A 25,198-nucleotide genomic window follows, 5' to 3' on the forward strand; every position below is an offset into this window, starting at 1 on the left:
TTTGGAGTCAATTCTATATGACCCCTAGCAGTGGTCATCGACAGATCAGCCTTTTCTTATCAATCCTCAGCCACTCATCGCATTCTCTGCATGCATCTGGCTCCCCCAATACATTTACAATTTATGTCTCTTCTGTCCGCTCGCAATCTTCTTGAATTCTTCCTGTGGGGCTCCCTTGACAAACCTCAGCATGCCCTCCATAACCTCCCTAACTCCTTGAGCCTCAAGACCTTCCAGGTACGGCCGCCTGATCAACTCCTTGATCTTCAGAATGGACTCTTGGTTGAGGTGTTCGCCCAATTTGTCATCAATTTCCGCCAACACCTGTTTCAGGAAACCTTCGGAGTCGTTCTGGTCTTTTCCAGAGAAGACCTTGTTGACGAAGCCACATGCCACTAGCTCGTCACATGGGATCTTGCGGGACATGATGAGCGCTTCGTTGGCCTTTGCCAAGCCCATGCGTTGCACGAGTCCAGCGCTCGCGCCGCCCTCTGCAACCAGTCCGAGCGAGGAAAAAGGCGTCAACAGGAATGTGTGCGGAGCGGCGTAAATAAAGTCGCAGAAGCCCAACAAGGCAGCGGACAGCCCCACTGTCGGCCCGTTCAAGGCAGCGACTAGGATCTTCGGGTGGGTATAGAAGGAGCGTGTAATGTCCAAGTTGTTGCTCACAAACCCCTTCAAAATATCATTACGTGCAGCGTCCTTGTCCAAGCCCGGTCCAACACCGGGTCTGGTGGAATTGACATTTGCACCGGCCGAAAAGAATCGGCCGGTGCCAGTGAGTACGGTCACGCTGATATCGGGGTTCTCGGCGATGTCCCGGAGCAGGCAGGAAATACGGTAGTAGTAGGGTTGTGACATGGCATTGAGTTTCTTGGGCTGATTGAGGGTGATGATGGCGACGCGCCCCTGCTGCCTGTAGAGAACTGCTTCTTCCGGGGAAGCCATGGTGACGGGAGGAAGTTATCGGTGGTCCGGAGAAGTGGGAAGTCTGGTGGTGGGAGGTCAAGCGGGAGTGAGCTCGTCCTCTTGAGATATGTGCCTGAAGCTGACCAAAGAGGGTGAGTACGCAGATACTTAGTGAATGGTCCTGGGGGCAGCCTTTTCCACTCTCCAAGAAATGTTGGGGTAGTACAGAGTATATAAAATGTTTCAACTGACCCTCGGCATTGGCAAGGAAGCTCTCGCCTCGAACGGCAAACGCGCACAGCACCGCAGACACTGGCAGCAGACTAATCATGTATGAGGGACGATTGGACGTTGAGCTGCGGTAAGCGGGATGCGCTGTGGAGTTTCCAGGGCATCGCGGTTCCTGAGCTGGGGAAACAGCCGAGGTTCCCGGAACATCGACCGTCTCCCTTCTACGGGAGCACACACTCTCTTCTCCCACGGCTACTCTGGTCAAATCGAAAAGGACATTGGGTGCCAGCTGCGTGTTTGCTCTACTCAGCGCAGGGAATCGAGACAATGTGAAGGATTATGTGTTGCATTCACCAAGCCATGTCCAGCTACATAGGACAGGCCACGCAGATGCTATGAGGGTTGGCAAAAACCATTTTCCGCGGTGCTTATCTCCTAGCACAATAAGACCCTCCTCCCCAAACATTCTCCAGAGGTCGAAAATAGGAACCCCCCCTTTCCCAAGTCCTGATACGAGCGGGCAACTCTGACATCTCATTATCTCTCGGCGCGTCCCTACAGGGAAGTGGGACAGGCTCGGTCGGGATCGTCGAAAGGGCGGGCTGCATGACTGACAAGGGGAGGAAGGTCGACCGCAACAGCCAGCATATCTAACTGAGGCTTTAACAGTAATTTCCGCCCGGTTGTGGTGAACATGTGGCGACTTGCGTCCACTCTTTTCCCCCCCTAGTTCTTTGGCGATGCATCCCGAGCCCAGGGTAGATTTGCATGAGCATGACGATCCTTCGTACATAAGGGAAAGGATTGCTCGTAGCGGGGGGGGCAGAGGCACAAAGAATGCCGAGGCTTTGTGGCCGGCGTGGTATAGCAGCAGCAGTAGCAGCAGCAGCAGCAGAAGAAGACAGGAGATACCAGAAAATCGAGTTCTCAATGCAACGAGGTGTCCTCGGTGTTTGGGATGTCCCAAGGCTGAGCCGAACCAGGTGACAAGGCTGAATATCGGGGAGAGGCAGGTTTGGCGAGAACCATCAACTTCTTTGCTATTGGCCGCTGATGTCGTGATCATTGAGGATGCGCAAGGGTGCCATCAACACCCTGCACTTTTACCCCCAAGTTGTCAAAGCCACCAGAATGGATGTCATCTTTCACAACTGTCTCCGGAGCGAGACCCCGCTCCTTCTTCAACCCTCTGTCACTTTGCAATCCTCTCCTGTTCGACATGGCGGTCCCTCGAGGAGCTCAGATTGCTGCCCGGCTCCTTAGTCGAGGCTCTAGGACTCTGACATCCAATTCCTCTTCACCAATAAGAGAGCACAAGTTCGATCGCCTTGCTCTGAAAACGAAACCCCAGCGGATTAGAAATGCATCTCTACATACACGAGCGGCTCACCGCGCTCAAGCCGCCACCGCCGAAGTGCAAGAAGAAGAGCCCTATGAGGGACCCGAGTCCACAAACCCAGCAATGTCCTTTCCCTGTCTTGATGCCCAAGAAATGAAGACAGCCGCCTTGCAAAACCGGTCTCTCCAATCAGGACCCGAACCTTCTTACACCACTGGCCAACACATGGTGTTCCACAGCTCCCAACCCATCCTCTTAGATTGGGGTGGGATATTACCCGAATTCAACATCGCTCATGAAACTTGGGGCACATTGAACGCGGACAAGAGCAATGCAATCCTGCTACATACTGGACTATCGGCGTCGAGCCACGCACACAGCACCGAAGCAAACCCGAAACCGGGGTGGTGGGAAAAGTTCATCGGGCCTGGTGCTCCTTTAGATACCAACAAATACTTTGTGATATGCACGAACGTGATAGGCGGCTGCTATGGCTCGACTGGACCCTCTTCGATTGATCCCTCTGATGGTCGCCGATATGCTACTCGATTTCCCATCTTGACAATGGACGACATGGTCCGAGCGCAAGCGCGGCTTCTGGACGGGCTACATATCGACAAGCTCTACGCCAGCGTTGGTGCAAGTATGGGTGGGATGCAAAGCCTCGCCTTCGGTGTCCATTTCCCGGACCGGGTGGGCAAAATCGTCAGCATTTCGGGTTGTGCAAGGAGCCACCCGTATAGTATCGCCATGCGGCACACTCAACGACAAGTGTTGATGATGGACCCCAACTGGAATAGAGGCTTTTACTACGACAGCGGTATTCCGCCCCATACGGGAATGAAGCTTGCTCGCGAAATTGCCACGGTGACATATCGCAGCGGGCCCGAGTGGGAGAATAGGTTTGGGAGACAACGAGCCGACCCCAGCAAACAGCCCGCTCTCTGTCCGGATTTCTTAATTGAGACGTACTTGGACCATGCTGGTGAGAAGTTTTCCTTGGAATACGATCCAAATTCTCTGCTTTATGTTAGCAAGGCGATGGACCTGTTCGACCTTGGATGGGCTCATCAAGAAAGCACTAGGATCCGGAGGCAAAAGAATCAGGAGAAGTTGTTGAACTTCCGTGGGGGAGCCAATATTCGCTATGATCCGTCATGCAGTTTGATGCTGCCATCGAAGAATTACGAAGAACAAGTCTCTACGGCGCCAATGGACGAGGTTGTTGCGCCGGGCCATAAAGCCGGGCCGCCGCGAGACCTCGTCCAGGGAATGGCGCCCTTGAGCGATCACCCCGTTTTGGTGATGGGTGTGGCGAGCGATATACTCTTCCCGGCGTGGCAGCAAAGGGAGATTGCCGAGACGTTGCAAGCTACGGGAAACAATCAAGTTACGCATGTGGAGCTCGGCGAGGATATTAGTCTGTTCGGGCACGACACATTTCTCTTGGATTTAAAGTATATTGGCGGCAATCTTGGGAAGTTCCTGCAGTAAGAGGATATAACGTTCATAGCTGCACGATGCGATATATCGTCCCTTGGACCTTCGCCTTTTATGCTGAACATCCCTGTTCTATTTTCGAAGTACGGGCCTTCTAACCTAAGTCTCCGAATCCGAATACATTTGTGTTCCTCCAATATCGTCGCTGGGCGGCCACTCAACTCTTTGAATGCAAAATCAATCCTACAATCAGCCCATAGAGCCCCAGCACCTCACCAAAGATCAAAATGAGCACCATGCCCACAAATATCCTGCTTTGCTGCATATAACATCTCACACCCATGTCTCCCACAATCCCAATGGCATAGCCAGCTGCAAGGCCGGCGAGGCCGACACTTAATCCTGACGCCAAGTGCATGAATCCGGTAAATAAGCTGTAGTTCTGCTGAGGCGGAGGGCCCATATCTCCGGCGATGAGCACAGCGATGACGAGGGCGTAGACGGCGATGATTCCGGACATGACGACGGGGATGAGGGACTGACGTTCGCCGTTAGACAAGGCATGTGGAGGGGACGTTTGTGCATTCCAGACCTTCATGATCAAGTCAGGGCGGTAAGTTCCCACGCCAGCAATTCCGATGCCTGATTTTGCGGTGCCGTAGGCGGCTCCTATACCTGTATGAAACGCTCAGCATCTTTTGCAGTGTTCATCCTTTCTCCAAAACCATACAGCCAAAGATCATCTAGAGCGCATGGAGGGTTAGCAAGAGGGTTCGGGGTTGTTTGAGGCTAGTTCGACGTACAGCAGAAGCGATTCCGGCCTACATCGTTCTCCGTGTTAGTCTAGTTCGTCCAGCGAGGAACGGCGAGGAAGAGGAATTACCATGCCAAAGAAGGGAGCAAAGTTGGGCGTGAGTTCGCTGCCCGGTCCTTCTGTGATTGTCGTCATGGTGGGAGATTCAGCGACTGACGGGAAGGTGGTTAGAGAAGACGAAGAGCAGGATGTTGTAAGGTGCAATGGAAAAGGCGGGTGGGTTGTCGAGCAAGCGCCTTGTGGGCAGTTAACGTTCTGCCGACGATGAAGCAAGCTTGGAATAGGATGGGTGGGAAGGAACCTAACAAGTGTGTACTTAGTAGGTGATTGCGATGGGATGTGCCCTGCGGCTGGTGAGGCCCTCGGGCTGGCGGACCAGCAGGCCACCAGGCCCTGCGCTCTGTTGGCTCTGCCACTGCCCACCTGCCAGGAGGAAGAGCAGGCGCAACCAATGGCAACCCCAGTATCCGGCCTGGTTTAGCAGCAGTCGATCCTCGTCCAACTGCAGTCGTTTCTCCCCCATCCACCGTCCATCTTGACCATCCCATTCCCATTGCCATTCCCACCGCATGCTATACTGCCTCTATCCATTGAATCTGTTTACCATTCCTACGCATTAATTCGTACATACTCGTTCAACCATCACCATCTACTCTCTCTCCCTGCTGGCACGGTGAGAGCATGACGCGGAATCTGTGCGACCATCATCTGTAATCTCTGACCATCCCTCATCCACTTCGACCTCCTCCATTCGTGCAGCACAGCACACACACAGATCCCCAACTTGAATATCGACCACCCGCTGTCCTCCACGGTCAATCCATTGCATCACGCCGACACTACAATCCATTTCGTCGCCCTTCGTTCTGCCTTCGATATCGGCTCGACAATCGAAAAGTGTGGGGAGGGGGAAATAATTCAAAATCGCGAAGAGAGGAGAAAGAAAAAAAGCCCCCCTGCACACTACGGAGTACACCCTGCAGATTCTCAATCGCCACTACTCTCCATGCCCGCTCAATAACTGCACCTCTGCTACATCGCTACTTTCTCCATCCTCTGACCGAGCATGGCAGACTATGGTCTGCCCGACTCTCGCTATTATGGTGCAAGACCACCTCCTCCACAGCATGGAGGTCCCGCCGATCAAAGAGATACCGCCTTTCATAATATATTTGGAGGCGCTCCCCCTCCAGGGAGATCCCAGACAATGACAACACAGTCTGCGGCTGGCATGTACGATCGACTGCCCAGCATGAGTACCCAACAACAACAACACCACCAGCATACCATGTCCATGAGACAGGGCCCTCCTCCGCACATGCGTCAGATGCCTCAATCCTACGATCGATCCAACGGCATTGCTCCGGGCCAGCCTTATGCCAATGGCGCAAACACTACAAGAACAGCACCACATAATCCCGCGCCAATGTTCCCTGACCGTCGACCTTATCCTCCGCCTCAGCGGATAGATATGCGGCCCGGTGCCTCCTCTTCCATGTCCATGTCGACCTACGACCGGAAACCCGTTCCCAACCGAATGCCTCCTCCAGCATTGAATAATGATGGATATAGGTCGCGGTCGATGGTGAGGCCGGGGGAGCCGACCATAGGCTATCGCCCGCCACCCAGCAGCTTCCAGCAGGGTACCGCCAGTGCTTTTAGACAGCAGCCTTATGCAGGAATGGGTATGGGTGGTCCAAGGACAACAGCCCAGGGCAGACACATACCTGAAAGAGTCGATGGCGATAGATCCATGTCGATGGGGTCGTACGCTTTGGATCGAGATCATACCCAGCAGTTGACAAGTGGGAGAGTCGTTCCTCATCGTCGCCGAGAATCAGAATCAGACCCTTTCGCAGATCATTATGCGTCTCCTAATGGTTCCTTTAGCTCCACTAACTCTCCAGCATACGGCGTCACCCCGCGGTCACGGCGCCCTAGTGAGGGAAGTAACCCCCCCCGCGCTGTATCCGCCGCTTCTGCCGCCTCAGCTTCGTCTGACTTCACATCGACAACCACCATGAACGGCCCTCGCAACGACAGTATGATTAATAGGCCGACAGGCTCGGCTCATTCGTCAGCTAGCCAGACCACGACTGTTGTTCAAAGAAAGTCCCCCCTTGTCTATCCTGCCCTGCTGTCACGTGTTGCCAGCGCTTTTCAAGAGAGAATCGGCGTCGGCGACAGAAGCAAGAATGATCTCTCATACAAGAACGCCTTTACAGGTGCCGAGGCCGTCGACTTGATCGCCTACATCATCAAGACGACTGACAGAAACCTTGCTTTGCTTCTTGGACGAGCACTCGACGCCCAAAAGTTCTTTCACGACGTAACCTATGAGCATCGGCTGAGAGACGCCCCCGGAGAAGTCTACCAGTTCCGAGAGACAATGGGGGAAGAGGCGTCATCCAAAGATGTCAACGGTGTCTTCACCTTGCTGACAGAGTGTTACTCTCCAACTTGCACAAAAGATCACCTCTGCTACTCTATTGCGTGTCCTCGGCGGCTGGAACAGCAAGCGCGCCTGAATCTACGGCCCCAGCCCGGATTGCGACATTCCAACTCGAGAGGAAGCTTACACGGCGACGAGGACCAGGAGCAGAAGCTCTGGATTAACAGCGTTCCCAAGGAGGTTGCAGACAAGATTGATGACAGAGAAAAGAAGAGACAGGAAGTCATCTCAGAAATCATGTACACAGAGCGTGACTTTGTCAAGGATTTGGAATATCTCCGTGATTTCTGGATACGACCACTTCGTGGTGCCGGCAATGTCATGTCTCCCATCAAAGAAGAGAGGCGGGAGAAATTTGTCCGCACCGTCTTCGGTAACTGTCTGGAGGTCCTGGCAGTGAATGGCCGATTTGCGGAGGAGCTATCGAAGAGGCAGAAAGAGCAACATGTGGTACACTGTATTGGTGACATCTTCAACAGATTTGTCCCGCAGTTCGACCCTTTCATCAAGTATGGCGCGAATCAGATGTACGGCAAATACGAATTTGAGAAAGAGAAAGGCGCCAACCCAGCCTTTTCACGGTTCGTTGACGAAACTGAGCGCCTGAAAGAGTCCAGAAAGCTCGAGCTGAACGGTTACCTTACCAAACCAACGACGCGATTAGCCAGGTATCCACTCCTGTTGGACAATGTATTGAAGTATACCAAGGATGACAATCCGGACAAGAAGGAAATTCCCAAAGCCATTGGTCTTATCAAGGATTTCCTGGCCCGAGTCAACGCAGAAAGTGGCAAAGCTGAGAATCACTTCAATCTACTTCAGCTGAATTCACAGCTCAAGTGGAACGCAGGAGAGTACACGGATCTGAAACTTACTGAAGAGAACCGCGTTATTCTGACCAAGATGAGCTTCAAGAAGTCTCCCACCGACAGCGCAGAAGTTCAAGTGTACCTCTTTGATCATGCGGTTCTCATGTGCCGTGTCAAGAATGTCAACAAACGAGAGGAGCTTCGAGTATACAGGAAGCCGATTCCGCTAGAGCTCCTCGTTATTGCCGAGATGGATCAAGTTATTCCCCGCCTCGGCCTCGCAAAGCGCTCCTCGTCCAGTCTCATACCCGGCACAAAACCATCCGCATCAAGCACTCCAGGTCAGAAAGAAGTGTATCCCATTACCTTCCGGCATCTGGGAAAAGGTGCATATGAACTTCAACTGTATGCTACCTCCATCACCCAACGCAAAAAGTTTATTGAGCTAGTGGAAGAGCAGCAAAGCAAACTTCGCGACCGAAGCAGTGCCTTCTACACCAAGACCATCTTGTGCGAAGGTTTCTTCAATGCTCAGAATCGGGTCAACTGTCTAGTGCCAACAGATGGAGGTCGCAAGCTCATTTACGGTACTGATAATGGGATCTATATCGCTGATCGATGGCCAAAGGACAAGTCCGTCAAACCGAGGCGCATTCTCGACGCCACCCAAGTTTCACAAATCGACACGCTGGAGGAATACCGACTCCTCCTGGTGTTGTCAAACAAAACGCTTACTTCATATCCATTTGACGCATTGGATCCGAATAATCAGAATCCACTGGCGACAAGACCGCGCAAGATCCAGGGCCATTCCAATTTCTTCAAAGCTGGAATCGGATTGGGACGACATTTGGTGTGCTCTGTGAAGACGTCGGCACTATCCACTACCATCAAGGTGTACGAGCCTATGGACGATCTTACTAAGGGTAAGAAGAAGCCGGCAATCAGTAAGATGTTTGCCAGCGGCCAAGACGCTCTGAAGCCATTCAAGGTAGATACTGCTCGAATCCAAATGTGCGATAGTTGGGCGCTAACAAACCCTTCTAGGAATTCTACATCCCCGCCGAGTCGACCTCGGTACACTATCTGCGCTCTACACTCTGCGTCGGCTGTGCTAGAGGCTTCGAGGTTGTCTCGTTAGAAACCACCGAACGACAATCCCTGCTAGACCAGGCAGATACGTCGCTTGACTTTGTGACGCGCAAAGAGAACGTCAAACCCATCCACATCGAACGTCTCAATGGCGAATTCCTGCTCAATTATTCCGACTTTAGCTTTTTTGTTAACCGCAACGGTTGGCGTGCAAGGCAGGACTGGAAGATCACGTGGGAGGGAACCCCACAAGCGTTTGCACTGAATTATCCGTACATCCTGGCGTTCGAGCCGAGTTTCATCGAGATACGGCATATTGAGACGAGCGAGTTGATTCATGTGATGACGGGCAAGAACGTGAGGATGTTGCATTCGAGTACGAGAGAGGTAAGTCACGAACATTGGACATGCTGAAGAGAGTCATGCTTGTCCTAACGGCCTGTGCCTAGATTTTGTACGCTTACGAAGACGAGACCGGTGAGGATGTGATCGCTAGTCTTGACTTCTGGACCCAGGCTCAAGGTCAAGGTAGTTAGAGCTTGAGAAAGAATGGGTGGCCAGATTGGAAAACTTGCTGTTTCAGCTTTAGCCCTTTTGTATTTTGCTTGCTTCACGTATGGACGAATGGGCTACACGTCGAATTCATGAGGGCCTCGCAATGGACCCAGGAAAGGGAGTTGGAGACACCGATCTGGCGCCGACGATTGGGAACGGGACGGGACGGTATCGACATCTGTTCACACGTGAATGGAAAATGGGTGTCAACAAGCTTCCGCCGCGAGACGAAATGGGGAGACACGAGACACATGGACCAAAGGACGAAACCAGCCCTGAGTGTTGGGAGGAATCGACGAGCTGGATCGAGCTGCCAGAGCCCTTACAAGAAGGGTCCACAGAAATCCAAAGCGAGCTTTCACATGGAGATTGAGTGCTTTTCTTGGTCTTCTGCTTGTGGTCTTCCGCTGGTCTCGTAGGTGGCAAATGTTGTGATCCCCCTTCCGTCGCTCAACCCCTTCGCTTTCTGACGAACCGCGTATCGCTTCTGATGGATGCCATGTCGGCAAGGCTGGGTGCGCACTCTCAGCCCAATTGCTTGTGTTTGACGACGCTTGGGTGGGGGGCTTCATTATCGTGTTGGACCCCTCAACTTGTCCGATAGTTTTCTCGTGAAGCTGAAAATGGACAACAGTGGACAATTCTCAGTGAAACGATATTGACCAGAAGAAGCCTTGTCAGCGACGCCGGCTGAGATGCAGAACGTCTCGCACGTGAAGCTACCATCAGGACAGACCGTGTCTCCAGCTACGATTGTGCCCAGCCCCAAGATTCAGGCTCGCAGACAGCAGTGGAGGCGCGAGAACGACCGCAGAAGCAATCTCGAGTCTCGCTTGGTGTCTTGAAGCCGCCACCGGGGAACTGGTTGATCGAAATGGTCATGGAGCTCGCTGCACTCGTTGCTGCGGTGGCCTTCGGAGCCTACGCTGTCAGATCCGTGACACTCTTGACTTCTAGGGGAAATATATACAGCAGTCAGGCTCTACAGCAAGCCTAGACGCCGAACCAGCTCACGCTGTTCACGATCTGTCTTGGTAGCCCGGGAGCTGGGGATAAGGTGAGCAATTGGATCGTCAAAGGAACATGGGCAGACATCATGGCATGACAGAGTGACATGATTGCTTCCGTCTGCTCTCAGGTGCTCGAGGGCGCAGTGACGGTCGTCCCTGGTGCAGCTTCATTCCTCTTCTCTCGGGCTCCTTTCGAGACGACAACCTCTCCAACGATCGAAACTTCAACTCCTTTTCCTCCTGTATCCTTCCCCTCGGGCTCTGCATCTTCAACCGCGGTGACAGCAGGTGCCGTAGTGGGCTCTCTTGCTGTCTTGACCTTGCTAGCGGCCGTTTGCTGGATATGCTTCTTGCGGAAGAGGAGGTCAAGCAGGAGCGCCCTCCAGGGGTCTGCCATGACACAGGTGAGCGTTGGGGGAGAAACAGAAGCCCCAACGCCGCCGCTGCCAGTGCAAGACTCTGAACCAACGACCCCTGAACGCCGCCCACTTTCACATAGATTCAGACGGGTGGCGACTGGCTTCAGGGAGATTTATGTCGACTCCAGAGTCACAAACTGGAGGGAGTGACACAGCAGCAACAGAGAGAGCAATAAGACAGCTGGATATGGTGAATGACATGGTGACGATGGAAGATCCACGCGCAGCAGCAGGAGCAATCCCGGTTGTGGTCGCTTTCGTTGTAGATTGGCAGGCAGAGGAACCTAGAGTTCACTCGAGAACTTTTGAGCCGACCCGCCACTCCCTGAGAAACAGTCTGCCGTCCCAGGTGATTACAGCCATTGATCTGGTTGGGTCATTACCCGTTTATTCGCTTGCCCCCTGTACCTCAACTTGTCCTCGCCACATCAAAGCTGGAACTTCGTCCTCGTCTTCTCCATCTTGGCTTTCCATTCCCATTCCTGTCCACTTGCCCTTTGTATTCCCTTATCCACCCTCCTCAGTTTGAGCGTCATCCTAGGTCCCAGTTCCTGCAGTCCAGCTCTGATACCTTCCGTGCCCTTCATCTCCTTCCCATCCGCGCCGACGACGGATCTCTCCGTTTCCCGCTTTGCACGAAACATGTACCGATGGCGGCGTAGGAAGATGTAGTCACGCTGGTTGTGCAGCGTTAGTACCTGCCGGCCCTGCAGCTCCGGTGTGGCGGGGAAGAGAGAGCGGAAGAGCTGGGCCGTTACCAGGCCGAGCGGGGTTGTAAAGTTGTTCAGGATCAGTTCAGGGACGTGGTTTGTGGGTTGACCGTGGCCAGGGATCTGTTTGCCCGAATACCAATTCGAGATGGTGAAGTGGAATGTTGGACCCACGGGTAAATGCACAACGGTCATGCCTGAGGGCCTCTTTTGATTCTCTTCGAGGACGATGACCGAGGTGTATCCGTTCTTTGCCGCAAAGGCGGAGATTTCACGCACAGAGAACTTATACCCGTACCGGTGGGAAGAACGGCGAATGTACTTTGAACAAGGGAATAACGAGGTGAGAGTGGCAGCTTCATCGTGTAAGGTCGAGTTTATCGATGTGGTGATTAAAATTTTGGGTGGAGGTGGAGGAGGCGAGTCCGGGGACAAGAAGAGAGTCGGGAATTTCGCAGCGAGGGCCGCAGGGGCGAGAGAGAGGTTGGTCGAGGCCGTTGAACGGGTTGGTGAGCTTGCGCGATCTTTTAACCGAGTCCTTGAGTAGTTGAGCTGAGATTTCGAGGGCAGAGGGCCCTGGGTATTCTCGTCCAAATCTGCGCGTTCGAGATCGACCTCGTCGGGGTGACTCTCGTCGCCGTCGCTGTCCTCCAGCATGGAGTCGTGATCTTCATCGTCCCCTTCTTTTCCTGCCATGTCATCCGCCTCATCTACACCCTGCTGTAATTCCTGTTCCTCAGCCAACTTCCTTCTCTTCAGCCTTTCCACATCGTAGACCATCCCCAGGCCACCATCTTCAGGCTCGTACGCGATTTCATCGTACACCCGTTTCTTGTCCAGCGTAATAGGGACATTGCGCCGCAGCCGCTCTTCCCGCAACCTCGGGTTCTTCGCCTCTTCCTTTTTGCGACTGAATCTTTCGGCCCTTTTCAATGCATCTCGCGCACGTTTCTGCTTGATGTGGAGATCCTGCCTTCGCTGCTTGTTAGAAGTTTTGAAGGGGAGAGCGGCCTTGTCGGAGAGTCTTGTGGTTCGAGGAGGCATTTTGGAGGGTATGAAGGGTCTATGGAGGACGAGATATCCGTGCCAAGCTGAACCTCAGAGCATGGTGAAGAGTGACCGACGTGCCTCTGAGAAAAAAGTTGTGCGGAGAAAAGAGACTCCGAATGCAGCAAGGCTGAGGATCCCGCTGAGCGAGGCTGAGTGTGGCTGGTGTGGCTGCACGGGGCTGCCCCTCCGCGCTCTTTTGGAGGAAGTGGCGCTCACTCAGCCCCTGGAACGCAGCCGAACATTTTATTTTGGTCATTTCCCTCCGTGACTCCCACCACAGTGTCGAGTCATCGTTTCTTGCGACTCGTGTGTATCTACTCAGGAGGGTCCGTCTACGTCCCTTTCTTCTTTGGTTCTATGCGTGCTTTGGCTTGCCTTTCTAGAGCCACTTCGTTTCAGTCTCCTCGCTTTGCGCGACATTTCACAACTGCTGGGTTTGTCAGAGCAAAATTCCAGCCACCCAAACTAGACCTCAAAATGGCAGAAAGTACGACAAAGACTGGTCAGCCGCTAGACCGCATGGTCCTAGATTCTCTTCTGCGTCGAAGACTCTTCTACACGCCCTCGTTCGAAATCTACGGCGGAGAACGCGGGCTTTTTGACTACGGTCCACCGGGATGCGCGCTGCAAGCCAATGTGGTCGATCTGTGGCGGAAACATTTCGTCCTGGAAGAAGACATGCTCGAGGTTGATTGCACGATGCTCACTCCAGAGCCGGTCCTCAAGACGAGCGGTCATGTCGACAAGTTTGCCGACTGGATGTGCAAAGATCCAAAGAGCGGGGAAATCTTCCGTGCAGACCACTTGGTGGAACAAGTCCTCGAGGCGAGGTTGAAAGCTGATAAAGACGCACGCGGACAAACAGTCGAGGTTGACGAAGCTAAAGAAGCAAAAAAGAAGAAGAAGGTGAAGGACGCAAAGATTGAGAAACTCGATGATGCCCTCGTACAAGAGTATGAGGAGACCCTGGCAAAGATTGACAACTATGGCGGTGACGAACTGTACGAACTGATCAAGAAATACAACATCAAAGGTCCCTCAACTGGAGCAGAACTTGAGCCGCCTAGAGCTTTCAACCTCATGTTTCAGACCCATATCGGACCCAGCGCCGACAAACCTAATGGATATCTTCGCCCAGAAACTGCCCAAGGACAGTTCCTGAACTTCCAGAAGCTGCTCGAATTCAACCAGCAATCAATGCCCTTCGCGTCTGCCTCCATTGGGAAGTCATTCCGAAACGAAATCTCCCCGCGCTCCGGGCTTCTACGTGTCCGCGAGTTCTTGATGGCCGAAATCGAGCATTTTGTGGATCCCGAAGGTGGGAAGAAGCACTGCCGCTTCGAAGATGTCAAACACACCAAACTGTCTCTGCTGAACAGAAAGACCCAACTCGCTGGAAGCACAAAGATCGACGTAGTGACTATTGGCGAGGCCGTGGCTTCGGGGCTGGTGGATAACGAGACGCTCGGCTACTTCCTCGTGAGAATACAGGAGTTCTTGCTCAAGCTCGGTGTTGATCAGACGAAATTGAGATTTCGACAACACATGGCGAACGAAATGGCTCATTATGCTGCAGACTGTTGGGACGCCGAACTCTTCACTACGTACGGATGGATCGAATGCGTCGGGTGCGCTGACCGTAGTGCCTATGATCTGACTGTCCATAAGGAGAAGACTGGAGCGCCACTCGTTGTTCGCGAAACTCGAGCACAACCACTCATAGTCGAAGAATATGAAGTTGATCTGGATCGCAAGAAGCTTGGACCCAAGTTCCGCAAGGATGCGAAAGCCGTCGAAGTCGCAGTGGATGCTCTTTCACAAGACCTGCGTGAAAAGCTCGCGTTGGAGTTGGAGAAGTCTGGGAAGATTGAGATCGATACACCAGGAGTCGGAAGCGGAAGAACAGAACTTGACAAAGATCTGATCAAGATCGAGAAGAGGAAGCGAACAGAACACATTCGCGAGTACACACCCAACGTCATCGAGCCATCCTTTGGTATCGGACGAATTCTCTACAGCGTCATGGAACATGTTTTCTGGATTCGTGAAGGAGATGGTGCTCGTGGAGTCTTGTCCTTTCCACCCACGGTGGCTCCCACCAAGGTCCTCCTCGTCCCGCTTTCCGGCCATCCAGACTTCAAGCCCTTCATCAAGAAACTAACAGCCCGATTACGCCGGGTCGGAGTCTCCAACAAAGTCGATGACTCCTCTGCAAGCATTGGGAAGAGGTACGCTCGTAATGATGAATTGGGGACGCCTTTCGGCATTACAATTGATTTCCAGACAGTGAAAGATGGGACCTTGACGCTGAGGGAGAGAGATTCCACGAAGCAAGTGAGGGCGAGCGAGGATGAAATCATCGCAGCGGTAAAGGCATTGGTTGACGGGGAGGAGACCTGGGAAGATGTTGTCAAGAGGTTACCTGCTTTTGAAGGACAGGAACTGGAGTGATTGAGCGGAGACCAAGAGAGAGAATTAACGGAGCAACGGCAAAGACAACAGCTGGACCTCCATGAGATATTGTGTCTGTTCTTGAGATACCCCTGGGACCTTTGATGGTGCAATCTTTATTTTCCTGCTAGAAAACTAGATAGCACCTCGGAGATGATGGCCAAAGCACCGTGGCGGGAAATGCTAGGCCGTGGACTCCAACTTACGTGTCATTATGAGAAAATGTAAGACGACAAAGCCGTGTATCGCGCAAAAAAGAAACAAGCAATCTGGTCTTGTTGACTCTGTTTTACCTTTGTCCCAAATTATTCAGACAGTTGAAATGCTCCCTTTTCACCTTTCTTCAGCCAGCATAACCCGTTACACGCACCGATCTAGTGAACTAGTGCAGAAGGTTCATCGTCTTCTTCCTGGACAGCCTTCCTCATATCTGTCCGCCACACCTCGAAATACGGCCTCACCATCTCTACCGCCTTCTTCGGCGTCATATGGTTCAGGTCCCTCAAAAACCAATCGTCTTCCGCCGCCGTGTCCACTGGATTCTAGTGGACGCGGAGTTTGTTCTGCGTTGACGTGGGATCCACGAAGAATTGGAAGACCTTGCGGCGCGAGTCCGAGTAGGTGTTTAGTGTCCGAGCAGGGGGAAAGGAGTCCTTGAGGATCATGATCAGGGCTTCGGCACATGCCTCGGCGTCGAGCATACCGGTGTTGAGACCTAGTGCGCCGAATGGCTTAGGAAGGAAACAAAAGTCAGCCAGCATTCATTCGTCGATGGACAGACCTACTGGAGGAGGAATGGAAGTCGTCGAAGAACTCAGCTCACATGGTTGCAATGCGCAGCATCGCCGGCTAACAACACATTCCCCTTCCTCATCGTCGGCACAAGCCTCTGATGCGTCTTATATACCGACCTCGCCACAATGTCGACATCCAATGGCCTTGGACCTGGCATGCATCGTGCATAATGCGCATAAATGACCTCGTCCGTCAACAGCTCCTCGTCAGAGCACTTCTCCAACTCTGGGTCGGCCGCCAATGTCCACCTCCAGAGCGTCTTCTCCCCCATGACGGGTTCTTGCAGAGGAGTAGAGATGCTGAAGAATGTCGGATGCATGACGAAATGCGTATGCATCGGTGTTTCCTCGATGTTTTGGACCATCACGTTGGTGGCGATTAGTCGTTCGGGCCAGGTGTGGCCCGGGTAAGGGAGACCGAGTGCCTTGCGGGCCGTAGAGTGAGCACCGTCTGCTGCAACCGCGTACTTCGCTTCGAACTGGCGTTGAGCACCGGATATGGGATTGTACGTGAGGACCGTGACGCCGCTGTCGTCGTTGCTTTTTATATGTGTCAGTTCGTTGTTGAAATGGATCTGCACATGGCCCGTCTTCAGTGCCTCCCGCAGGAATAGGATATTGAGCTGTGCTTGTGGCAGATTCAGCAATGCCGAGCCCGGTTCCGTGAGATCATCATTAGGGGCACATAAAGGGAGGTTTGCGACGATGTCGCCCAATACCTTGCCACCTCGCCCTTCGTCATCGTCCTTGGGCGGCTTGCGAAAAGATAGTCCGCGAGTCATAAAACCTTCCGCTCTGATCAAATTGTACATGCCAATGTCGTTCAGCATGTGGTGTACGGCGCCGAAGTAGCCGCATGCACGAGGAGCGTTGCTGGTCTCGGGTAGCTTCTCGATGATATCTACATCGACCCCTGCCTGGCCTAGCTTGAGAGCCGTGAGACAGCCGACCACACCTCCGCCAACAATGAGGACAGCCTTTGAAGCCCTGGTGGTCTCGACACCAGCATTTCCGCCGACTGGCTCAGATGGACTCATGCCATTAGATGCCCGCTCATTAGGTTCAGCTGCCACCATGTTTCACAGCATCAACTTTGCTGTTGCTTTTTGGGATTGAGATGGGAGAAGACAACGAGACGAGCAGAGCATGCATGATGGCAGAGTGACGAATATATAAAATCTTTGATATAAAATGAAGTAATACGATCAGGCAAGCACAGATCTAGCGGTAGAGCTGTAGGGCTGTAGGGCCATGTATTGGCGAGCTATCCGCGATTCTCTCGTTTGATAAGGCGTGCAACCACGTGCATTGACGTGTCTGGACTCTGGAGTGGACATATCGATGCGACCGTGATATTTCCCTCGCAATGGGATGCGGATCGTTGGTCGCCTAGTCTTGGTTTACGACAGATCAGATCTGGGATCGTCGAATGGAATGAAGCTCTGGAGTCGACCTGAGAGGGATGTCAGCAGCGTGTCAGCATCACTTGCCGTGTCGTATTGCGGTCCCACTTGATGATCGCAACAGCATGGAGGATGGAGAGCAAATCGTGGGTGGCGGAAAGGGAAGGAGTTTCGAAACGGAGATCACGGCGAGGCTGGCATGTTTGGACTGGCGGCGGATTTGATTGGTGGAAGCGGAGCCTTGCGCGTGTTTACTTCTTGGCCGCTTTCGTCCTGGATCCCGCTCGGCCCGCTCTGACTTGTACATTGCACAGGAACCCTCGAGCCCTACACACAGAGCATCCTTGTCCTCGGGTTTTGGCCACATTGCCCTGGTGTCGCCCCTCTCATTTCTGAGAATGGCCCCCTCTTCTTCGCGCGATCCGACTGCTGCCTCACCCAACTCGTCGTCCTTCCTATCCTCAACTTCCAACCAAGTCACCGCAGGGTCGGTGCGAAGAAATCTCTTTTCCGCACATCTTTCGCGACGCCCAGCCTCGGGAGTACAACCGCAATCTCAATCAAATAGTCAGGCTCGACGACATGATTCACAGTCGCAAATCCAAGGGCAACAGTACGGTAGTAGCCTTCCACGTCTACGGGGTCATCAGCGTTCAGTGTCCACGCCGTCTCTCTCACCCTCTCCGCCACGGTCGTCTCCCTTTCATGATCCTCCGAACAACGGCACCAGCTCTACTTTCATCCCCCCTCCGATACCGCAACTATCACCTCCCCACCGCACAGCACTGGCAGATGGGTACGACCCTACAATTTCTCCCCATCGACCGATCAGTCCGCGATCGTCTGCAGCTCTCTTTCCAAATCAATCGATCATCGCGTTAAATCCACTTACAGGGCGTCCCGTCCTGCCGAAACTCCCCATACTCCCTGGCAGACTAAGACTGTCGGACTCGGACGATGGCCATGAAGGGGACCATGCAGAAGACGCCGAGGATGAGGAGGTGGCACAGGAGGAAGCCGGGACGCAAGAACGGGAATTGTCTGACGTTGAACTCCATGACCCTTCGGCGCAAGCCTATGCCAGGCACCCACGACGCCGAAGAGCGCGACGCCACGATCCCTATGACCATCACACGTCTCACATCGCGACCGCGGACCATGCTCACGCCGCCGCGATGGCCGCCGCAGCCGCCAGCGCCGAGGCCGAGGCCGAGGCCGAAGCAGACGAAGAACGACGGGACCGCCAACGCATCGAGAGACTGCTACGGGAAATGATGGCGAGACAACGCGCGCGAGCCAAAGGGAAAATAGCCAAAGTATCGAAGGTATCGCCCTCGCCGTCGTCTGAGGAGGACGAAGAAGCCGAGCAAGATGAACTGATGGGATTAATCATGGGCAGTCTACGAAGGGAAGTGGCCAGGGCCGACGTGGAAGCTTGGATGTTTGGCGAGCCCTTGGGAGTGGGAGGGATTGCGGGGAGAGACGAGGTTGCTGTGTACGACTAAAAGCCTCGTGGCCGTTCCAAAATCACAGGATCTCCTAAACTTTCTTTATTGGCGATGCCATGTATATTATATCACAGACGGGTCTTTTACAGGGGGCATGTTTTCACCATTATCATCATCGAGCCCAGCGTCCGGACAAGAGCTAAGGGACAAGGAAGGAGTTGTTGCGAAGGCGAAACGAGCGATCCTTGGCAGGATTATGAGATCAACGATACCATGAGTGAGGCACGACATGAGGGCCCTTGTAACCAATATATCGATACCGGACGCAATGCGTCCATCCCCAATATTTATTGATTTAACCGCAGTCATGGCCATGGAGTGGGAAGAAACAAGATCCAGTTCCACGGTGAGTCTGGTGTCCCTCATCGTCTTCTACTTTGTTTTCCTCTCCGTTACACTCCCCCGCTCCACTCGACTCAAACAGGCATGCGGGCACAAATTTATATTCACAAGTCGGAGTACAACTTCCCGCAATCGACCATAGGATGTGGAAACCAGGGCTTCCCGTTCGCTCAGCCGCACTTAAGCCACATACCGGCCAGTCAGTACTAAGGTGGGTGACCACTTGGGAATCCTGGCTGTTGATTGTTTTTGCCTTTTCTTTTTGTGTATCGATGGTGTCAATGATGGTGGCGATGGTGTTAGTTGTCACTCGCCGGTTTGCCTACGCTGTTTTCTTTGTTTTCGCTCTACTCTTTTCTATGAGTTTTTGCTTGTCGTCTTCTATTAGGTCTCCTTGCCGGTCTTGTATCGTTAGCGGCTGGTTCGACCCGGCAAATGGGGTGTTCTGTGTTATGACGGTGTGCAGTATGGACCGGCCCCAGTATTTGTCGGGTTAAAGGTACGGCGGGGTGGGGCGGGGCGGAGTGCAGCAGGCGGAGTGAAGCGAAGGCATGGGCGATGACAAACACTGGTCTGGTTCTGTACGGATCGATCTTTTTCACCAGGTATCAACCCAGATGACAGTACGAGTTTGCTTTCTCTCACCCTAATCATCACCTTCTTCACCATCTGCATACCAGTTCGCCGCCCAAAAGAGACGTCCGACTTCAATCCAAATCCATCGTCGGTGGCTTCTCGATCTCCTTCCTGGCTGCCGCACTACCACCTCCTGCAGGCTTCGGTGTGCCCGACCTCGGTGTTGCTGCTCTTCCCCCTGGCTGCTGCGCACCAAAAAGCATACTCCCCATCATATCGAATAAAGGATTCCCGGCGGTCTGCCTGGGAATTTTGATTCCGAACCAGATCTCCCCAATATTTGCCAAAACTTCGCTCCACAGCCCCTCAACCTCCTTCAGGTGCGTGGCGTAGAATTTTGCGAGTTGGCGGAATAAATTTGCGTCGGCTTTCTGGCAGCAGAGTAGTAGAAGCGAAAGGAAGTTTAGAAGAGGGATTGAAGGGAATATCCGTAGCGAGAGGCCAGATTTGGCTGATTCCAGGGGTTGAGACATTGACAGTAAGTTGGGGTTCTGCGTTGTGAGATGCGATGTGAACGCTGACAGAGCGAGATTTGCACTGGAGAGGTTGCCGACCAACAAGTAGGGGAGGACGGAGCGGGAGGCGTAGATAGGTGCAAGGTGCGGTTGGTCCAGCTTGTACCAGATGTAGTGTAAGCTGGCAAGGACAGGGGGTGAGGCTGATGTGCCAATGACAAGATGCCGTTCAGCGTCGTATGCTTCACCCTCTATAAATCCCCAAGGTTGTTAGTGAACTGGAATAACAATTCACGGAGAATCGGTTTGCCTGGTTCCAAGGAAGAAAGTCTCGTCTTGCTCACCTTCCGCCAGCACCTTGCCCACTTCATGATGGATCTCCGGATCCCCCCTCTCCAAGTCCCCAAACTTCCCGCTCCAATTCACCATCTCGCTCACAAACCTCTTCCGCGTGGGTTCCTCCTTGGGGAATGCATGGAAGATCTCCAATAGCCTTTTTCTATTTTTATCGTCACACGCGTATTCACCTTTAACGTAGACATCGTTCAGTAACATGAGTGCCAGATCGCCGCCTGAGCCACCCTGATCCGCGTGGAGGAGAAGAAGGGCGCCATTGTACAGGACGTCGCAGGCGGAGTTGTAGTCGGAGGCTTTGAGATAACGAGCAGTGATGACCCGGAGTTGCTGGTGCGCTTCATAGAAATTTCCTTCGGCAATCCTGGGAGGCACGTGTTAGAAGCCTCGAACGTGAAGCGTGAAGCGATGACTCCTGACTGCCTGCATGTGCGGTGGGTTGGCTGAGGTGGGGGTACCGAGCTCAACAGCAATCTGATCACGTCAAGAATTTCACTTACTTTTCCTTTTGCCGCGCAATGGTCTTTGCTATCTTGGCTGACATGATGACGAAGTGGGATAAACAGATGAGGGACAAAGTGGTCTAGGTCTCGAAATGGCAGTCTATTAGTACTTCGTACTGAGTAGAGTCTCGGATTGAGGTTTGGCGGGTTTGCAGATCAGGTCGACGTCATGCTGCTCGGAAAGCTTGGCAGCCTTGTCCGCGGGTCCAGCCTTGCCTCAATCAGCCATGCACCATCTTTGAATTCTCCTTCTACTGGAAATCTGATGCGCTGAAGGTTCCCCAAGTGGAAGTAAATCATCATTGTGCGGAATTCCGGAGCATGGCTAAATGCTCAACGCGAAACCGCAGTGCTCGATATGTGTGTTGCAAGGAATATATGGAAGAGGGGATTAAAAAGAAGAACATCCCCTGTTGACCGACAAACACTTCATGACCTCTCGACACTGCCTGGCCGTGAACTGACCCCGCAAAGAGCTCGCTTCTAGGAAAACAAGCAAAAGAAATACCGGCCATCCCAACGAGTGTTTTTTCCCCGGTGACGAACTCCGTGTATCATGCACGCTCAAATCGACAAACGTAAAAAGCGAAAGGCTTCGACTCCCACCAAGCAAGGACTCAGATATGGGAAGCAAAATTCCTCCTCTTGTCTCCCAACAATAGAAGATGTTATTTTATGCTGCCTTTTCGTCCTCCTCTGCCATGCTTTCCAAACTTCCCCCACCTCCGCTGGCATTACTTCGACTACTCTTGTGGGTTCTTATATTTGAGCCTTGACTCGAACCGCTTCCTTTTTTGGGCGTCCCATTTTGCACCGGAGTTGATGTTCTCTCGGTGCTGGCGTTGGTCGTTGTCGCCGCCGTAGTTGTTGTTGTTGTGGTGGTGGTGGTGGTGGTGGTAGATCCACTGCTTGTTCCACCGTCCTTGTCCTTCTTTGTAGTCGGCGGCGGCCTCGAGAACATGGCTTTGAGCGCAGCCTTTGCTTTGGCCTTTTCGTCTTTTTCTTCGGCCGCCTTCTTGGCTGGGTCTTCAGCAGCCTTGTCAGCGGCATACTGCTTCCACTTCCGCCACCCATCATAATCGATCAATGCTTGCATACAGCCCCATTCAGTGACTTTGCGCTCCATCCATACAAAGTTGACCGGCTGTGTGCGACGGGGTCAGCAAGCAGTAAAAAGTTTGAGGATCGTCTGGAATACCTGCCTTTGTCAAGAAGTCGTTACAGCCAGCGGCCAAGGCTTCGTGCCGGTCACTCTGCAAACTACTGGCAGTCAAAGCCACAATGATGACGGGACTTTTGAACAAGCTGCGGTCAGGTAGGGCATCCGCCTCGCCCACAGGACCGCCATTCATCTGGGGATTCCTCAGGGCGGTCTCGATGGGGCTGCCACTGAAAACGCCAATGCCATTCACAGCCTCGAGTCGTCGGATCTCTTTGGTGGCCTCCAGGCCATTCATTACCGGTAGCTGGATATCCATCAAGACCAAATGAAATCCACCTGTTCTCCACATAGCCACTGCTTCCTTTCCATTCATGGCAGACTTCCATCGCACCTTCAGGCGTTTCATAAAGGCCTCAAGCAATTTCAGGTTGATGACGTTGTCCTCCACCAACAAGACATTGATGGGAGGGACTGTTCCGTCCAACAGACTTGCGGCAGCAGGCAGAGACTTAGGAGGAGCCTGTGGATCACCGTTGACAGACCGGCCGAAGGCAGGAGCTTTCCGCCTCCTGAGTTTCTGCCCAGGATGTGGAGACGAGACTCGATTGGGAGGCGTGATCGAGGGCTTGTGTTCGTTCGGGCCCTGAGTCGGAGGGGTAGGAAGAGGGGCTGCCGAAGGGGCGGGCCCATTGAGCTGTGCTTTAGATTCTGTACCCAAAAAAACAAGAGCTGAGCATCCTCCCCGATCTGGCCGCTGGGTCATGCAAACATACCTAAAACTTGACCATTCGGCTGAACGGTGTGGAGAATGGTTGGACTGCTCGTGTGCTGCCTTCCATATTTTGGCCTTGCGTGCCTTCTCTGGCCGTGGGAGCCGGGACTAGGTAGAGGGGGCAGCTGACCAGTGGTCAAGACGGCCATGGAATGGGAAACCGAGTTGGGATGAGGGACGTGAGCAAGGTGAGGAGAGTGGAGTGGCATGGGAGGAAAGTATTCTCGAGCGGCATCATCGGGACGGTATTGATCGGTATAATAGTAGGAGATCTGATGGTTTCCAGCGCGAGGAGAGGCGCGGGGAGTTCTGCGGGAAGCTACCTCAATAATGAGAGCTTCATCGACCTGTTGGCCGCCGGGATAATATGCGTCGAGGGTGGCGCCAATGGGCTCCTCGGGACCCAGGGGACGCTCGGGGCTCACATTTTTATTGTTGTGTTCGCGGCTAATGATTTTGAGCGTAATGTCTGGGGCGTCGATGGTGCGACCGAGGGAATTGGCGTATTTTTGTAAGATGACATCGCGCACGTTGTCAACCAGGTCGTCTTCGGCGACTTCGACTCGGGTCGGGGAAGCACCGGGTCGTTTCACCCATATTTTTCTCTGCATAGCGTCGAGCGTCTCATGTCGAAGGCATTGTACAGAGGCGAGGGTCGGGATGGTCGGAGTCGAGGGACGCTGGACGCGGACCACGGGGCAGACGGGCTGGGAGGGCGGGGGAGTTGTGGCAGGAGCCGGAGGAGGAGGAGCGGCGGCGGCGGCAACGGTAGCAGGAGGAAAAGGAATTTGGGTATTCGGATTATTGACTGACGGCGTGGTGGGTAGGGTGTTTGAGGTCGGGATGTAGGTATTGGTGTCGGCGGTGGTATTGGATGTGTTGTCTGGGTGAAGAGAAGGAGAAAGTGAAGCAGGAGCCGCAAGGGACACGGTGGGTTCGGGGTTACTAGGGTCAGGCTCAGGCTCGAGCTGGGTGGGTGTGGTGGGTGGAACTGTGGCTGGTGAGGCGGTGGTCTTGGTGTCGCCAGTGTTGTTATTGGGCGGCACCAGCGGCAGCGGCAGATCCTTGGGCTCACTAGGCTTCAAGCTCTGGCTGGGGGCGATTTGGGCCGGGACGGTGTTGGCTCGCTCTCGACTGGGGTCGTCTGGGTCGTCTGGAACAGGGACACTGTTGCGTTTGCCTTCGGACTTTGTGCGCACCCGACGATGGAAATTGAAGCTGGCTAGGGTCGACAGCGTGGGAAGACTGAAGCCGCCGGACGAGCGTTGACGGGGATGGGCATCATCTTGACCGGGTGAGCTGGGGGCGCTGACATCGGGGTCTGTGGTAGCGGCACTGGCACTCAGACTGCGAAATAGAGGAATGCGCGGGCCTGAACGAGGTCTCGATAACGGCATCGGGGAGGACTAGTCAGAGCTGGGTTAGGGAAGGACAATGGCAAAGGCGGTGGTGACCCCCCATTCCGAGTTGTCATGCCCTCGGTCGGTTCATTGGAGGAATAGAGCACAAGAAACAGAGACAAGAAGAGAGAAGCAGGGAAGAGGAAGAAGAGGAGGAGGAGTTGATGATTTGTGGCTAGTGAAACTAAGACAGAGAATGGAATGCTGGGGTGAGAAATTCCCTGAGTTGTCTGTCGGTCTGTACGGGTGCCTGGGTGTTTTGAGAGTTGCTGGAGCTGGCACTGGAGCTGGAGCTGGAGCTGGCGCGGGAGCTGGCGCGGCCGGAGCAGCAGCAAAGAGTAGGGGGAGGATGGAGCAGCGACCGCGTGTCGTGGGAAGTGATGGATGTTGACACCCATGTGTGACTGATTTCTATAGCAGCAGCCACGGCAGCGACAACAGCAGGACCGAGTAGATGGAGCGCGTCTCGCTGGCAACCCCACCGCCGAGTGACGGCGCATACCGCCTCAAAGCATGCAGCTCAGTGTCTAATACGAGGTACGGAGCACCGCTAACCACCTCACCACCTCACCACCTCACCACCTCACC

General features: G+C 53.6%; 11 protein-coding genes and 1 non-coding gene across 12 annotated transcripts; 5 read left to right on the forward strand and 7 right to left on the reverse strand.

The window, feature by feature from the left end:
- Nucleotides 1-114: 114 nt before the first annotated feature.
- Z519_00088 (uncharacterized protein) lies at nucleotides 115-948 on the reverse strand (the record flags this gene model as incomplete). Its single annotated transcript, XM_016757848.1, has 1 exon — nucleotides 115-948. One exon carries the CDS (start codon nucleotides 946-948, stop codon nucleotides 115-117), a length of 834 nt encoding a protein of 277 aa, XP_016625097.1.
- Nucleotides 949-2,359: 1,411 nt separating this feature from the next.
- Z519_00089 (homoserine O-acetyltransferase) lies at nucleotides 2,360-3,973 on the forward strand (the record flags this gene model as incomplete). The annotated part of the gene is made up of 1 exon (XM_016757849.1): nucleotides 2,360-3,973. The coding sequence occupies one exon, from the start codon at nucleotides 2,360-2,362 to the stop codon at nucleotides 3,971-3,973; it is 1,614 nt and encodes a 537-aa protein (XP_016625098.1).
- A 163-nt stretch (nucleotides 3,974-4,136) lies between these two features.
- On the reverse strand, nucleotides 4,137-4,868 carry Z519_00090 (V-type ATPase, C subunit; the record flags this gene model as incomplete). The annotated part of the gene is made up of 4 exons (XM_016757850.1): nucleotides 4,137-4,594; nucleotides 4,650-4,662; nucleotides 4,723-4,740; nucleotides 4,803-4,868. 4 exons carry the CDS (start codon nucleotides 4,866-4,868, stop codon nucleotides 4,137-4,139), a joined length of 555 nt encoding a protein of 184 aa, XP_016625099.1.
- Nucleotides 4,869-5,799: 931 nt separating this feature from the next.
- Nucleotides 5,800-9,622, forward strand: Z519_00091 (uncharacterized protein; the record flags this gene model as incomplete). The annotated part of the gene is made up of 3 exons (XM_016757851.1): nucleotides 5,800-8,985; nucleotides 9,042-9,473; nucleotides 9,536-9,622. The coding sequence occupies 3 exons, from the start codon at nucleotides 5,800-5,802 to the stop codon at nucleotides 9,620-9,622; spliced, it is 3,705 nt and encodes a 1,234-aa protein (XP_016625100.1).
- Nucleotides 9,623-11,498: 1,876 nt separating this feature from the next.
- On the reverse strand, nucleotides 11,499-12,824 carry Z519_00092 (uncharacterized protein; the record flags this gene model as incomplete). Its single annotated transcript, XM_016757852.1, has 1 exon — nucleotides 11,499-12,824. One exon carries the CDS (start codon nucleotides 12,822-12,824, stop codon nucleotides 11,499-11,501), a length of 1,326 nt encoding a protein of 441 aa, XP_016625101.1.
- Nucleotides 12,825-13,307: 483 nt separating this feature from the next.
- Nucleotides 13,308-15,281, forward strand: Z519_00093 (glycine-tRNA ligase; the record flags this gene model as incomplete). Its single annotated transcript, XM_016757853.1, has 1 exon — nucleotides 13,308-15,281. The coding sequence occupies one exon, from the start codon at nucleotides 13,308-13,310 to the stop codon at nucleotides 15,279-15,281; it is 1,974 nt and encodes a 657-aa protein (XP_016625102.1).
- A 542-nt stretch (nucleotides 15,282-15,823) lies between these two features.
- On the reverse strand, nucleotides 15,824-17,151 carry Z519_00094 (uncharacterized protein; the record flags this gene model as incomplete). Its single annotated transcript, XM_016757854.1, has 2 exons — nucleotides 15,824-16,012; nucleotides 16,105-17,151. The coding sequence occupies 2 exons, from the start codon at nucleotides 17,149-17,151 to the stop codon at nucleotides 15,824-15,826; spliced, it is 1,236 nt and encodes a 411-aa protein (XP_016625103.1).
- Nucleotides 17,152-17,876: 725 nt separating this feature from the next.
- Z519_00095 (uncharacterized protein) lies at nucleotides 17,877-18,983 on the forward strand (the record flags this gene model as incomplete). The annotated part of the gene is made up of 1 exon (XM_016757855.1): nucleotides 17,877-18,983. The coding sequence occupies one exon, from the start codon at nucleotides 17,877-17,879 to the stop codon at nucleotides 18,981-18,983; it is 1,107 nt and encodes a 368-aa protein (XP_016625104.1).
- A 477-nt stretch (nucleotides 18,984-19,460) lies between these two features.
- On the forward strand, nucleotides 19,461-19,576 carry Z519_00096. Its single transcript, XR_001677166.1, has one exon. It is a non-coding gene; the product is annotated as a 5S ribosomal RNA (ribosomal RNA).
- A 459-nt stretch (nucleotides 19,577-20,035) lies between these two features.
- On the reverse strand, nucleotides 20,036-21,317 carry Z519_00097 (uncharacterized protein; the record flags this gene model as incomplete). The annotated part of the gene is made up of 3 exons (XM_016757856.1): nucleotides 20,036-20,670; nucleotides 20,764-21,137; nucleotides 21,274-21,317. 3 exons carry the CDS (start codon nucleotides 21,315-21,317, stop codon nucleotides 20,036-20,038), a joined length of 1,053 nt encoding a protein of 350 aa, XP_016625105.1.
- Nucleotides 21,318-21,949: 632 nt separating this feature from the next.
- On the reverse strand, nucleotides 21,950-22,372 carry Z519_00098 (uncharacterized protein; the record flags this gene model as incomplete). The annotated part of the gene is made up of 1 exon (XM_016757857.1): nucleotides 21,950-22,372. The coding sequence occupies one exon, from the start codon at nucleotides 22,370-22,372 to the stop codon at nucleotides 21,950-21,952; it is 423 nt and encodes a 140-aa protein (XP_016625106.1).
- Nucleotides 22,373-22,382: 10 nt separating this feature from the next.
- Nucleotides 22,383-24,607, reverse strand: Z519_00099 (uncharacterized protein; the record flags this gene model as incomplete). The annotated part of the gene is made up of 2 exons (XM_016757858.1): nucleotides 22,383-23,146; nucleotides 23,212-24,607. The coding sequence occupies 2 exons, from the start codon at nucleotides 24,605-24,607 to the stop codon at nucleotides 22,383-22,385; spliced, it is 2,160 nt and encodes a 719-aa protein (XP_016625107.1).
- Between the last annotated feature and the right edge of the window lie 591 nt (nucleotides 24,608-25,198).

This window comes from Cladophialophora bantiana (assembly GCF_000835475.1).
Source record: "Cladophialophora bantiana CBS 173.52 unplaced genomic scaffold supercont1.1, whole genome shotgun sequence".
Taxonomy (NCBI): Eukaryota; Fungi; Ascomycota; class Eurotiomycetes; order Chaetothyriales; family Herpotrichiellaceae; genus Cladophialophora; species Cladophialophora bantiana.